At 36.5% G+C, this 15,580-nt stretch overlaps 1 protein-coding gene across 2 annotated transcripts in view; it reads left to right on the top strand.

The window, feature by feature from the left end:
- Positions 1 to 15,580, top strand: part of lrrk1 (leucine-rich repeat kinase 1) — a 98,864-nt gene that overhangs the window by 76,229 nt on the left and 7,055 nt on the right. For both annotated transcript variants that reach the window (XM_082154156.1, XM_082154157.1), the window contains 3 exons: positions 2,006 to 2,123; positions 3,520 to 3,636; positions 13,514 to 14,394. In XM_082154156.1, coding sequence (XP_082010282.1) covers positions 2,006 to 2,123; positions 3,520 to 3,636; positions 13,514 to 14,394 — 1,116 coding nt within the window. The remainder of the gene's footprint in view (positions 1 to 2,005; positions 2,124 to 3,519; positions 3,637 to 13,513; positions 14,395 to 15,580) is intronic.

Here is a 15,580-nt window from a genome sequence, read left to right as displayed (position 1 = left end):
TCTGTGCCCGTCATCATGCCAAATGGAGCCGCTGTAGTCGCATTGGAGGTTCCTTCAATACCTCATTGCGGGCAGAACAATGAAGGCTTTGTCTTGCGTTAATCGTCATATTAGGCTGTGACTCCTACCTACCTAGTGCCCTACTCTAAACATGGGCGTGAGTGCTTACAAATACAGACAGTATGCTTTGAGATGGTTAAAAAAAACAGCTGGAAACAATATCAGGGAATTTTTAAATTCTGTTTACCAAGTAAATTGTGAATTTTCAAGGAAATAGTAAAATATAATTACATAACGTATTATTCATGATATACAATCAATTTCAAAAGTTGATTAAAAATAAATCAAAGTGACAGTAAAATACTGATAATGTAACAAAGAGTTTATTTTTGGACTTTCTATTAATCAGTATTCAAAAAATCCTGAAAAAACGCATCATGATTTCCACAAAACAAATAAATTCAGGTTTGGTGAGTATAATAGACTTTTTTCAAAAACAACCCCAAGCTTTTGAATGTCGAGTTTTGCTCTCCTCTGTAATATTTCATTGGGTAGAAATGTATCTTTTTAGCTGTTTATGTAGATAGCAATAATCCTGTAATCTACCAAAAACAGTAACAGTCATAGAAATTCATTTATAAAAAAGAGTGGAAACCCTGCTGAGCTGGTTTTAGATGGTCTCAACTGGTTTAAATTGGTCTCTCATCTTTGACAAGCTGGGCAGCCACATGGTCTCCCAATTTGACCAACTAAAAAGTGCAAGTAAACTGTCCTAAAACAGGCTAAAAGACCAGACTGGGACACCTAATTAGTTTTTCTGGTCTTTAAGTTGGTCCATCCTAGCCAAGCTGGTGTTTAAAAGAAAAGCCCTCTAAAAACTGGTAACAGGCCAGTCTGACCAGGCTGGGAGACCAGCTAAAACCAGCAAACCAGTTTATGCTGGTTTGAGGTATTTTCTTTTCAGCAGGGAAGACAACAAGACATCAAATAATTGGCACAAACCAGGCAGTAAAAGCTCCATGTGGGATTTGAGATCTAATGCCCCCCTTGATCATTGGATACCAGCAATATTCTATAAATTATATTTTAAGTACATTAGCTTGAGCTTGGCCTTATTCACTTTGTCACCGCAGCCTTTATTTGTCCAAGTTTGACATTGCCAAAGATTAGTGCGGCTTCATAAGCGAAAAATAAAAATAAACAACTTGCTAGGGTATTTGGATCAGAAGCGTCCATTGTTAAATTATGGAGAGTGTTCTGACAGATTGAATCATTTGGGTCCTGTCACAGTGTGCAGTCAGATAAATGACTCGGCTGATCAAGTAATGAATCAACTGACTTAACGAAATATCTAAACCTGCACAACACCCCCACGCTGCTGAGAGCTCTGCACCCGCATTATAGTATAATGTATAATAAATGTTTAGATTAAAGACTGCTCATAAATCAAACCGTGCATTAAACTCATTTTGGCTTTGTAACATGTATGTCCGTAAAAAAGAACTACTCCGAACATAACAGCCAGGACTTGAGTTATGTTTATTAGTGGCGTCAAGCATCATTATTGCTGTTTAAAATATCAAGTTTTAAAATGAATATTTCCGGGCCTTAAAGAAAATTCTTTAAGTCATTAAACAGTCATGGAAATGTGAATATAAAGGAATAACACAGAGACTTGTGGGCATACTCTTTTGAATTGAGTATGTAATCACCTGTCAACCACCCCGAACCAAGGTAAAACTAATAAATAAAAATGATTAAAAACTATAAACCTATTTAAAACACACAACAAAATGATTATATCATAACTAAAATGAAAATGAAAACAGAAAATATAAAAAACAATCTAATTCAAAATATAGAAACTGCATAGTAACATCCAAGAAAATCACCACTCGCATTTTCTTAAAATGTGGATTTTATAATTGCTGTGTGCCAAAGACACATCTAACACACCTGTGTGTGTGTGTGTGTGTGTGTGTGTGTGTGTGTGTGCATCTTACAGGAACTACACAGTTGTAAACTTGGCCAAGGGACAGGTGGAGGTAAAACGGATGTCATGCCCGGGAACACGTCTGAGCTGCCAAATAAAGATGGAGAACACCCTGTGGACCGCCACTGAGGTGAGCCTCTGGGAAACATGGTGCGGCTCGCTGTCAGTCGCTGCATTCTGTTCAACAGTGTAGAAGTGTTACCAAGGCAACAGCAATAATGGATATACACTGTCCTCAGGCTCTCACAGTGAAGGAGATGTGTTGTAATTAATGTTTATTGCTCAAGTTTGGTTTGTGATTTCTTCACCACTAGCAGGATAGCAAACATAATGACCGTTTTCAAACAGGTTTCCTAAATAGATTCCTCTGCCCAAAACTCACACTATTAGTTGACTCTGCTTTGTTTTTAATGCCTGTACGCTAAGATTTTACTCAGAAAGCAATATTAAATATTCATTTTTAAATATTAATATTTATGTTACAAAAGATTTCTATTTCAAATAAATGCTGTTTGAACTTTTGAATTTTCTATTCATCAAAGAACCCGGAAATAAATGTATCACAGTTTCTACGTAAATATTAAGCATTACTGCTGTTTTCAAAAATTATAATAATTTGTATAAGAAGAAATTTTTCTTGAGTAGCAAATCATGATATTTCTGAAGGATCATGTGACACTGAAGATTGGAGTAATGATGCTGAAAATTCAGCTTTGCATCACAGGAATAAATCACATTTTAAAATGCATTCAAACAGAAGATAGCGATTTTAAACTATAATAATATTTCACATTACTGTTTTTAATGTATCTTTAATCAAACAAATGCTGCCTTGGTGAGCACAAGAGAACAAAACATTAACTAAAACATTGAAAAACTTACTGACCCAAAACTTTTGAACTGTAGTGTATTTGATACTTCTGACAGAGCCCAAAATAAGTGTTTAAGTATTTCAACATAAAAACATTGTCCTTTTAATTTTGTTAATTTTGTTTTACTGTTTTAAGTTTGACTGACTAGTTTTTCTCAAGCATTGAAGTGTAAGAATACATCTTCAGAAAGCACTTTGTAATTATGGTGTTAATTTTGGTTCTTATTCTGATTTCAGTAAAAAAAAAAAAAAAGTAGTGCCTCAACCATTATTTTAGTAATTTTGAGGAAGAAAGAAAGAAGAAAGAAAGTAATTGGATTACGGGAAAAACAGAAAAGTTCTATAGGCATCTTTATACTGCAACCACCATCTTTACTCAGAAACCATTTGAAATAGCACATATATTTTACCAAGAAAAGACATAGATTTTAATGCAGCACAATGGCAGCATGTACAGATGATTTCTGTGGTTTTATTCGGTGGAAGACTGTTGATCCAGAACCACCGGTGAACCCAAATATCATGAATTTCATTTGGTCCCAGTATTTCGTGTTGGAAAAAAAAAAAGCATTTCTCGATTCCCAACCCTATTTGTAAGTGAGCACAGCAAGTGAATGGAGATGGTTATCTTGATACCTTGTTGATGTTTCTTCAGGAACAGGAAGTCTTTATCTACAGCCTGAAAGAGATGTGTCCCTTGAGTCACCCGCAGAAACTGCTCTCCTGTCCGGCTGTGGTAACCTGTCTCTTTTTACTGCCCGCCAGGAAAGAGGTCAGTGCCCCGACTTGCAGTCATTGTCATGTAAACTACGCTTCTGTTATCATGTTTTTTGTTTGTTTTGTTTTCTTGGTTCAGACATCCAAAGTAAAAGGAAAACTGTTTACGTACAATGTACAGTATACATATATGCAGTTATTATTTTTGATCTCAACATGACAGAAAAGTAATATCTGCTATTTTTGGCAGGCAGGGAGGTGTTCTGTAAATCTGTGTGTGTGTGTGTGTGTGTGTGTTATTCGTCTCGCTTTTGAAGTAGCTGGCGTCCAGGTGTTCCCACTCTCCCTCTCTTCAGCAGACGTCCTAATGACATATTCAGTCCTCGTCGCTTCTCCAAACACTCTTATTTGAGCCTCACTCTTTTTGAAGTGCCCTCGGTTCCCGCCATTCATTTGCTGCTGGTTTGGGGCTAGCAGGGTGGTTTTAGGGAGGAAACACTTTTTGATATGGGACTTGGACGAAAAAATGCATGTGAAGGTGGACTAAAATATACAGAGAATAAGTGTTTTGTATTGTTAGACAGGATTTTGTTTGGTTTTAGTATGACTGTGTTTGTGAAGATTCTCAGATATCTAGGTCATTTAGAAGTTAAAAGCAGCTTGACAGATCACAACAGAATTGGATGATGCATTCATAGGCACATTAACTCTCATACACAATCTACACTAATCTCGTCCCTAAAAATGACTTCTTAATGAGTCTTTAATTAGTCTTTTTGATTTATTTTCTAGCAAAAAATAAATAAAATTATATATATATATATATATATATATATATATATATATATATATATATATATATATATTATATAAATGATATTAGAATATAATAAAAAGTATTATGTCAATATATTAAATATGTTTAAAAGTATACATGTTTAAAGTGTATTGTAATATATTTGACTTTTTTTCAGCACATTTTTTTATAGTTTTGCTTCTCAAATATACTTTTTAAATGTTTAAGATTTGTTTTCATAAACTGAATCTTGAATGTGTATTCTGTCATTTTTACTTATTTTTAAACTTGTTTGTACTTACTGCACTGGGAGATTTTTTTTTCTCTTGCTTTAAGACAAAAAACCCCTCTTGTATTAAAGCTCTGAAAGCAAATCCTAATATCTTATGCATTGTTGCTTTCCAAGTAGATCTGGTTTCAGGGACTTCTAGATATTTGAAGTGGAAAATTAGACAAAAGAACTTAAGAAAAAGCTCAGCTATTAAAAAATAGCACAGAGAAACTTGTCATGTGTGAACGGCCTCTTATTCTGTTCAGCTAGTCGTGTTTTTTGTTGCTTGTGATATTTGTATGACATACTGTGAGACATGTCAAAAACATATGATATTTAAAATGTTAAACAAATTCATTCTTACAGATGAAGTGTGATTTCTGTACAAATAGTGACACCAAATGGAATTGCAGAATGACTAACTTCTGTAAGCTGCACATGTTTGTGGGTGTAGACTTCTGATGTTGCTACAGTATAGAGGAAAAATGTGTGTGACAATAGAGCTAGATGACTTGAATCAGACTCAAAGGATCATTTCAACTGGGTTAAGATCATCCATATGTACATTAGTTATCAGTATGGAACAGACGCACTGAGAAATCTTGTTTTGAAATATGCAGCATTTCAAGCTTGTGGGGCATCAAAGGAATTTCCACATGTGCATTTTTATTAACTTGTGATCTCAAAATGATGGAAAGTAATCTCTACAAAAAGTTGATTTTTGAACTGACAGGGAAGTGTTTTGGAAATATACTGTAGTTGAAAATAGTGTTTATTTTTGCATTTCTGTTTTGGTGTCGCTAGTGGTGGAGATATTACAAACTTCTTTTAAGTTTTATGTTTCATAATTGTATTATTATGTTATGTTCTATTATATTATATTTATACAAATATTATTTTCACGTGTGATAAGTGTGTAGAGGCAAAAACAAGTAACTAACAAAACAGCATCAGGCATAAGAGACATCAGGATCAAATTGTTCTTAAAAGATATTTATTTCTTGCAAGAAATGTTCCCAGTCCACCCGCAGACCAGCTGCAGACGGAGTGAGACCCAGAGCAGAGGTTGGCCCGCATTTTTATAGTGTTATCTCTTTCAAAGGCTATCTCTTACAGCCCCCACTAAACAAAAGACACAGAGGAACCCCTGTGGCTCCCCTAACCCCCTAATCTTCTCACCTCTGGGTCACACACACACACCCTGCAGTTGTACTAACATCATAAAAGAAACTCAGAATACAGACAAATGAATGTATGGCATTCATTTGTTAAATCATTGAAAATAAAATACAAAGAAAATATGAATTTTTCCACAACAAATTCCTCCTCTTTATCATTCTCTGATAAACAACATAGAAAAATTCACTCTTGTTTTCTAATCAAACCCATTATACTATTAAATCTTCAGAATAGAATCAATTCAAGTCTTTACATAAGACTAGAATTAATTCGAGTTTCTTACATCACAGTTATACCCTTCATGTCTGATTTTCATATACCTGATCACTCTACTTGAACCTTGAAAGAAATAAGAAAAATAAAATAAAAATAAAAACTTTGGAGCAAGCAAGTAAACATTTTATCTGAAGCCGGGCTAAATGGATAAGCACTGTTACCGTATTTCCCGATAAATCGGACCCTCAGTTACTCCAGTATAAACAAGAAATAGTATAGATTGTCATAGTAGGAAAACCATATCAATTTAACACCCCTGGTTGATTTGAATAAAAATGTTTACCAATAAAATTCAAAGATTAAAAGTAGAATAAAAATCCCTCATTTCAAACCCTGCATCCTTCTAACCAATGTAGTTGTTCAATATTAACTCTAATACTTCCATTATGGACTGTCTTTCATAGCTTATTACACATTAGTTAATAGATTTTCTACATTTGCACCAAACAAATCAATACCTAGTTTGATTCAATCAAATACAATCATCAAAGTCATCACGAAACATATTCTTCTGCTAAACTTAAACCATCAGTTGGTCCACATCTTTCTCCAGATGTGTTGACCATCTCGTTGCCCCATGGATGTTCCATCTTCACCATTTTGACACTTTGCGCATCGTTGAAATGGTCTTTCCAGCGTGGGCAAGAGAGGAATGTTTCTAGCACATATCCTTGATCTCTCGCTTTATTCTTCGCGTTGGCGTGTGGGGTTGCTGATGTTGGTTGGTTGATTTTCAAATCCTTACAAGGTTTTCCCTTAGATCATGATTGCACCCCCACTGGAATGAGTCGTTTACTGTCTGCTGTCACCTGTGAAAGCAGACCTTAAGTGATTTTGTTAGTGACCGCTTGTCTTGTCGTCCCTTTGGTGTGACCTGTGGATTCAACAGCCTGAAACATTATTGTCACCAGATAATTTTGCTCACTGAATAGCACTCAGGGTCCTTGTCCCCTAAAAAAAACATTCAACCCACGTTGTTCATGTTAACAAAAAAAGTACAGAATCAGTTCTGTTTGGTTCCTGACATCCTGCAAAATGAAAAATGTTAAGTTATGCGCAAGGTGCCCCCCCTGAAGAGTTCAGGCCCCCCCCCCTGAAGAGTTGAAAGGCTCTTGTCTGACCATTTGTGTGTGTGTGTGTGTGTGTGTGTGTGTGTGTGTGTGTGTGTGTGTGTGTGTGTGTGTGTGTGTGTGTGTAAAAGTCTGCATCTTCTGTAAAGAAAAACAAATGTTGAGGTTATTGTCACATAGTTTTCTTTTGTCTGCTGTGCTGCCCCATCTGCCCTGGCGTTTCCTGTCGAAACAATTCTTGTTATTAGCACACTTAAAATACAAACAATGCACACAATTAAACCCAATGTCCTCCCAACATTTATCTTCCCACCTGTGCGATGGTTTTCAGCAAATGTGAACCCCTTGGTAAACCAGATCTGGCTGGTTAAGACAAATAAAGTTCTTCTACCCCTCCTGGACTTTCCTGAATCCAAATTGTCCTTCTGACCCCCTGAAGAGTTGAAAGGCTCTTATCTGACCACCAGTGGGTTCCTCCTGGACTTTTACTGTCCTCACATACCGATGAGGTCAAAGCTAGATAACCTCTCAGCCTGCTGTGAAGACAGTGGGTTTAGCCCCCCCTGTGAGGCCGAAATGTCTTTGTTTGTGGCCTGAATACAAATTATCCATACTAAAAAGTTCAAAGACTCATCTGACCACTTGTTTTACTGTGCGTTCTCTTGTTCCCGCCACGAGCATATTCATCCTCCTCTTTATGCACGACACTCATCTCGTGCATAAATTTAACGTAATAAAATTCTCTTACTTTTATCAGACGTCCATAGTGACTTCCATTTCAAGGTACACATTTACATTCTTATCAGTTCTTGCTTTCCCTCGGAAATTTAACCCATGACCTTGGCGTTACAGGTGTCACACTCTAATGTTTGAGCTACAGGAAAAACTGCAATATTTGTTAATATTTATTTGGTAACATTTGTTTTGGATAAAGTTTGCTAACCCAAACGTTGTCCTTAACTAACGCATACTGTTCAAAACATGAATTAACACTCACACTCATCCCTGACTATGAACCGCTCATATTTCTTATTTATATATTTTCTCTAAAAATATTTAAATTTTAAATGACAGTTTAACCTTACATTTTCCTGTATCTTTTATCTAATGTTTTTATTTATGGCCTCTTAACCAGTTTCAAAGCATGTCTGTTCATTATTCATTTGATTTTAGAAAAGTCAGCTGGATTGTGTTGGTGCATTATTACTTTGCTTCAGCTTTCTTTGGCTGACTGATAACAGAAAGACAGACAGAGTATCAAGCAGTCTCTCAGCAGTCCACTCAAGCAGTCTCTTTCTCTCTCACTATAAGCAAATAATCTTTTCAACAGCCTCCTAGGACTGTAACTAAAATAATCATAGTCATAGTCAATCCTTAATAGTTCACAAATGTCAAAATACAAATATTTGACTCAAATTAGAACCATTACAATAATCTAAAATACATTATGCTATGATCTTTTCTAAGGTTATCTTTAGTTTAAATACTCAATTCACCTAACCTTCGTTTTTTTCAGAAATTTCTCTTGACTCATCACAAGCTGTTCTCATCTTTAGCCACCACCATGTCTAACGACCTTCAGAAGTTCAAAAATTTTCTTTGCCCATAAGGCAACCAACATCATGTTCCTTATATAAATTAATACGTCTTGTTACGGTCTCCACAACAAATAATGACAATCACCTCACGGTCTCAGTTGGCTCTTGAAAGCCTATTTCCATTAGCTCTTAAGCAATAATTTTCTTTTCTTCAGGGTGTTGTCTCCCTGGCATAGATGCAGACACGTCACAATGGAGGACAAGCCATACAATCAACGCGGTTTCTTGTGAGTGGTATAGGGGCTCACATTTTCTGGGGCAGACTGAACTTCTTACAGCTCATCTCGCCTCTCAATGATCTGCTGAAGCTGATCGCCACTCAGTCAATCAGCGCCACTCTCATATCCATCTCACATAAAAACACCTCCATCAGGAAATGCCCAGTGTTTTTGCGTGATCCTTCTGTCTTAGGTTGTCCTTTTGGCCTTAAGATCTTACCCGTCTTTGAAGTAATCACTCGTACACACTGGTAACCGCTTTTCCCCATTACAGAATCTGTGACCGTTTTCTTCAACATAATCTGTTGTTTTCTGGAGCTTAGGAAAAGGCGCATTCAAGAGTCATCAGAGCCATTCGGACTGCCTACTAGTGTTAAACATAGGGAGACGGATTAATAACAGCAGTATTTAATCACTTAAATTCATTAATCATTTTAAAGGCAGCAACCTAGCTGCTTAGATTATACTCAGTGAATTTAGATCACAATCGTACATTCAGTGTACTGTTACTTCTGTAGCCGGAGCCATCAGCCCTGTTTTATGGTGGAGGCTAAAATGAGACAGTCACTGGTCCTAAAATAAACAAGTTCAAAACAGTATTATTTTAAAGACTTCTTTAAAGTCTTTCAGTTTTACTTTTAAAACGTTTTAAGTACAAATTGCCCTTTGAATGGCAATGATTTCCTTTAACATCTCTGTGTCTATGATTTTCAACTGAAACACTGTGCTTTACACAGGCTTAGACAACAGCTTTCAGCTGACATTGAATGAGAGAGAGACTCTTGAGGCACTCAGGACTGATACACTGCATTTTCATAAACTTTTAACTTCAGACTTTATCTACCATCTTAAGGCATCTTTTCCATAAATTACATGTATTGTAATTTAGACATTACAAATTTCCACTCAGAATGAGTCTCTGTTGCACTGAAACTGTGGCAGTTTCAGTCACAGCACATACCAAATTCAGATAAGCAAACCTGTTTTGGCCAATTCACAATCTTATCTTTTGAACCCAAAACATCGGCTGTTAGCTCTTTTCATAGTCAACAACAAGCTTTTGTTTAATCAAATGCCTTCTTACACATTTTACATTTAGCAACTGTTAATCCTGTAACACTGCTTCTGCTTATTTTATCTTAAAGAAATAAGAATTATTCTAGTTCTTAATAACGTTTAAAATTTCATTTCAATTTTAGTTGTCAGGTTTTCAATCACCATAATTTAATACCTGACTTCAGTGTTTTCTCTAGGAGTTTATCAACCTGCTTCTATGATTCATACTAACTTTTGAGGCTGCGCTCTCTGCTTTGTCATACATTTTATGATTATCACTATAAATCATTCGTTAGATTTGTCTCTCTATATCATCGCATTTTACAGTCACTGAATGACTCCGCTGACCGCAATAAAACACTCTTTGTTATTCTACCTACAGTCTTATCCCTGTGGTCTTTCTAACATCTCCAGCTTACTTCACACCCCTGAAGCAGAGTGTTCTTATTCAGGAAATGCAAACAGAGCCCCTATTAAGTTCTCTGCATTTTCCCCCACTGTCCGCTGCAAATTCAATTACAATAGCCGAATCACAATCTTCATCATATTAACACTGATCTACTTTCTAACCCATATTAACACAGACTTTTCTTTAAATTTGTGTTAGTTTGGCACTTTCTTTGTTTGGAGCCAGTCAAAGTTGATCTTTCCAATCAGAATCAAACTTTTACAAAAACATAATCTGCAATTCTCTTTAAACTGAGAGCTTCAGAGCAGAGCTGCTTACAGCATTTGCTCTCTTTTGTATCAGGACTATTCAGTTATTCTTCATACAGTATAAAGAAATTTAGCATGTCATTAATTTCATTAACACTGGTTTGATAGCTTATTCAAATGGTTAGTATGCAGATTCAACTTAATATTATCATTATTCAGTCCCACTCATCTCTACTGTTCCACAGAAATCACAAGATTCCTCAAATCTTGTTCTCAGTCTCTAAATTACACAGACAGCTATCCTAACCGCTTGCACCTTCAACTCTTGTTATAAAAATATGGCAATCTACTCTTAAATAACCTTGTTTTCATAACATTAATACAATAAAGCACATCCACATCATTATTATTGGCAGAACATCAATTTTCATAAGCGACATGGAAAATCAAAATATTCTAAGCGGGTTTCACAAAGTTTCTGATTAACTTTAGTCATACGTGTCTAGGGAAATTATCTCCAACCCATAATTTCCTTTATAAAACAGACAATGTCCTTGTCTTTCAATGACTTAATTTCAACAAAATATCTGACTTTGTACATTATTGATTTCCCAAATCTTCGGACATAGCTGTCTTTACATCTATCTAATTGTGTTATCATCAACAACACTGATTACAAATCACGTACATATTAACATCCAGAAGCTGGGTTGAACAAGCAAGCGCTGTTGCTATACTCCCAGCATAGCTGGACCCTTTAGGTTCAAAAGACAATGGTTGTCAAAATAAACATCATTTCAATCATTATTTTATCTCTAAAATATAGAATTTTTTCCCGTTCTGCTTAATGAAACATTCCTTATCTTTATATCATGTTAATCCCTGTTAATCATACTCAATGCCTTATTTTTATCTAAAACTCACTTTTCATATCCTTTCAACTTGATTTGACTTAATCAGGCGTTCATAAATATGAATTTTATCTTCCCCTACATGCCAGTTTCCTCTGTATCTGTTCAATCCAACAATTCACTGTTTGTATTTTCCATCAGGAAAAACTCTCTTTTCCCTACATGCCAGTTCCTTCTCCTATCGACTCTGTTCTCTTTTATCTGCTTCTTTTCCATCCAACAATTCACTGTTTGTTCACATTTTTACACTCATGAACAAACTAACGTTACAACAACTCTTTGACTAGTAACGGATAAATTGGCACTTCAGAAAAACCCTGTACTTTTGCACAATCTCATACGCTCATCATTTACAACACTGCTCAAATCATCAGTCATAGCTTTGCTCAAAGTTTCATCAGACACACAAAAAGATTTGCAAGCAGTTTCTTCATTGCAGATAGCAGAAAGAAAATCAGTGTATGTGTTTGTGTGTGCGTCGTGTGTGCGTTTGTTAGTACAAATATTTTCACTTCCCCTTTGCTTAACAATCATCCGTTTCCCAATTTCTTGCATGCATTTCTGGCTGTAATTTTTCCATTTTACAGAAAACCGGTGTGTAAAAATGGTCTACTTTACTGTTAGATGACTCCATTTTGGCTGAATCTCCCTTCTGGATTTCACAACTTCGACACGTGTCTTACAATATCTGTCAAACGTCTTCGACAGATCCGATCTTTTTTCGTCACCCAAAATCGGTCGGGTTTCTGTAATTACGTTCCACTCAAAATCTTCCCATAGGCCTAAGCACTTTCTAGCGCTCTATTAATTCTGATTTGATGTGGCTCTTCCGTCCACTTGTAAAAAAAATTTTTCTCAGGTTACAGAGATTTTGAGTAAAACTAACTAATCAGCAATTGTGATTATCTGAATCACCTGTGGCACTCCCGTCCACCAACGAGCTAAGTGTGGAAAAAACCGATCCGAAGCTACTTCAATTTCTTCCCCAAACAATTGTGATTATCTGAATCACCTCTTCGCTCGTACCAAAGCAAAACTCAGCCAAAATGGTTCACGTTCACTCACAGTCATATCAGATTACACCACACAAAATAAAATAATTTTAACTGTCTCTTACCCGAGATGCTTTTACTGCCTCAGAGTTCTTTCTGAATCCAGTGGGTTCCTCCCGGCCCTGATAGCAGTTTTGGCTCTTCTCTCTCAATTCGGCGAGGTAAGACTAAAGCCTTTTGTGCTTTAGGGTGATCAGTCCGTCAATCCGCTTTCTCAGGGCCAGAAGAAACCTCATGGATCCCACGTTTCTGACACCAACTTGTAGAGGCAAAAACAAGTAACTAACAAAACAGCATCAGGCATAAGAGACATCAGGATCAAATTGTTCTTAAAAGATATTTATTTCTTGCAAGAAATGTTCCCAGTCCACCCGCAGACCAGCTGCAGACGGAGTGAGACCCAGAGCAGAGGTTGGCCCGCATTTTTATAGTGTTATCTCTTTCAAAGGCTATCTCTTACAGCCCCCACTAAACAAAAGACACAGAGGAACCCCTGTGGCTCCCCTAACCCCCTAATCTTCTCACCTCTGGGTCACACACACACACCCTGCAGTTGTACTAACATCATAAAAGAAACTCAGAATACAGACAAATGAATGTATGGCATTCATTTGTTAAATCATTGAAAATAAAATACAAAGAAAATATGAATTTTTCCACAACAAGTGAAATAATCTGCCAGTGCAATAAGACAAAATGCACTCGCAATAAAGATATTAAAAGGTCTGAAAACAAGTTTGCAACTCAAGTAATTATGTCTGGGTTGAACTTGTACATATTTTAGTTGGAAAATGTTTACCTGTTAATTACATTACAAATGTTTTATTTACGTTATGTCTCTTGTTCAGTCTCTCCCTCAGGTGTTTGCAGGCATGTCTGATGGTCTCATAACGGTTTATTCTCTGGTAGACGACATGCCAGTGGAGGGAGAGACCTACATCTGCTCGCACACGATCAACCAGCATCTTCTGAGTATGGACGACTCGGACCCTCGGCAGCGGCCGTACCCCGTGCGAAGCATCGTGCCCGTGAGCACCGGATCAGAGGTGTGGTACACCAACGGCCCTGGTGTGCTCATCATCGACAGTCTCACGCTTCAACCCATCCGCCGCCTCGACCCATATCTTCCGCCATCCTGTGTGGTGTCCATGGCATCGTCCTCCAGCTGCTGGGGCGAAGAGGCCGTCTGGTGTCTGGACAATCACACCAACACACTCCTGATGTATCACGCCGCAAGCTATCAGATCTGCGCCACATACAACTGCAGCGACGCCAATCCACTGCGTGACGTTTTCCCCGTGGAGAGACCGGCGGGGATCATGACGCCCATGAGCCCTGACGTAGACAAGGAGTCTCTTCCGCTCAACCTGGAACTAGTGCAGATAACGGTTACGCACAGCGAGGCCGCAGGAACACAGATCTTGTGCCAGCAAGACTCACTGGATTACTGCTCCATGACGTCTTCCGGGTTCAGCTCGGAACAGCTGGATCAGAACGGGGATTTGGAGCAGGGCGGCTCGTCGGGTCTTCCTCACATCGAGCGCTCTAGTTCAGGACCCCTCAGCTCTTTGACTAGCTCCAGCAGTATGCCCTTTTCTGTTGCAGTTTCACCGGATTCAGTTCCATCCAGGAGCGCAACAGATCCTGAACTAGCGGATCAAAGCTACACACCACTGCAGATGAAGGCCTTAAACATCATTCCTGTCAACAGCACCATCTGGGTTCCCAGGTACGGCTAGCTAAAAATAAATAAAGATTATTTTCCTTGGTATTATTTTTGATTAATATAATTTAAAAATACTTTATTTGTGTGTTATTTTGATGCTGTCATGCCACAAGGCCAAGCTTTTGAAAATCAAATATTAAATAAATTAATAGTTTTATTCACCAGGGATACATTCATTTGATCAAAAGTGACAGTAAAGACATTTATAATGTTACAAAAGATTTATATTCCAAATCAACTCTGTTCTTCCGTTTAAAATTCCGTTTGGTGTTAGTAAGAGTTTTTGAAGAGTCAGGAGTCTCATATGCTCACCAAGGCTGCATTTATTTAATAAAAAAATGCAGAAAATTGTGAAATATGTTACCATTTAAAATAACTGTTTTCTATTTTACTGCATTTTCAAATGTAATTTATTCCTGTGATGCAAAGCAGAATTTTCAGCTTCATTATTTCACATTACTTTCATTCATTCTCAAAATCAGTTGTTGTATCTGTTTATATTAGTTAATGCACTGTGAACTAACGTGAACAATCAATAAATAATTGTGTTTCTATTAACTAGCATTAACCAAGATTAATAAAAATATATTGTTCATTGTTAGTTCTCGATAATTATTGCATTATCCAATGTTTAAAAAATTAGCCTTTATTGTAAAGTGTAATGAGACATTTCTTATTATTATCAGTGTTGAAAACAGTTCAAAAGAACAGCATTTATTTGAATTAGAAATCTTTTTGACTTTTGATCAATTTAATGCATATTTGCTGAATAGAAGTATTAATTTCTTTAAAAAAATTATATTGACCCCAAATTTTTGTACAGTGGTGCAAATATAAATGCAACTGGAGTAGATATAATGCTCAAATCAGTACTTTTCATGATTAGCCTAGTTGATCATGTAATCATAATCTTGTTTTGTTTTCTGATTAATTGTGCAGCCCAATCAGACAATACAACTAACAAACTTTGAGCACATACAAAACATACAAGCATTTAGCACAGCATCTCTGCTGTTAAAGTTGAAATATCAAAACTGACCTTTTTAATGCACATTACTTATATCTTTATAAATCTTAATTTTATTGTAAACAATTCATCCATTCATATATATTTTTATAAAATTCTTTTAACCTTGTAATCTTTTGTTGTCAGATATCTGTTTCATTTACAGTACAGTAGTAAAATCGG

The sequence above is a fragment of the Leuciscus leuciscus genome (assembly GCF_965113295.1).
Source record: "Leuciscus leuciscus genome assembly, chromosome: 2".
Taxonomy (NCBI): Eukaryota; Metazoa; Chordata; class Actinopteri; order Cypriniformes; family Leuciscidae; genus Leuciscus; species Leuciscus leuciscus.
This window is presented reverse-complemented; position numbering and strand designations above follow the sequence as displayed.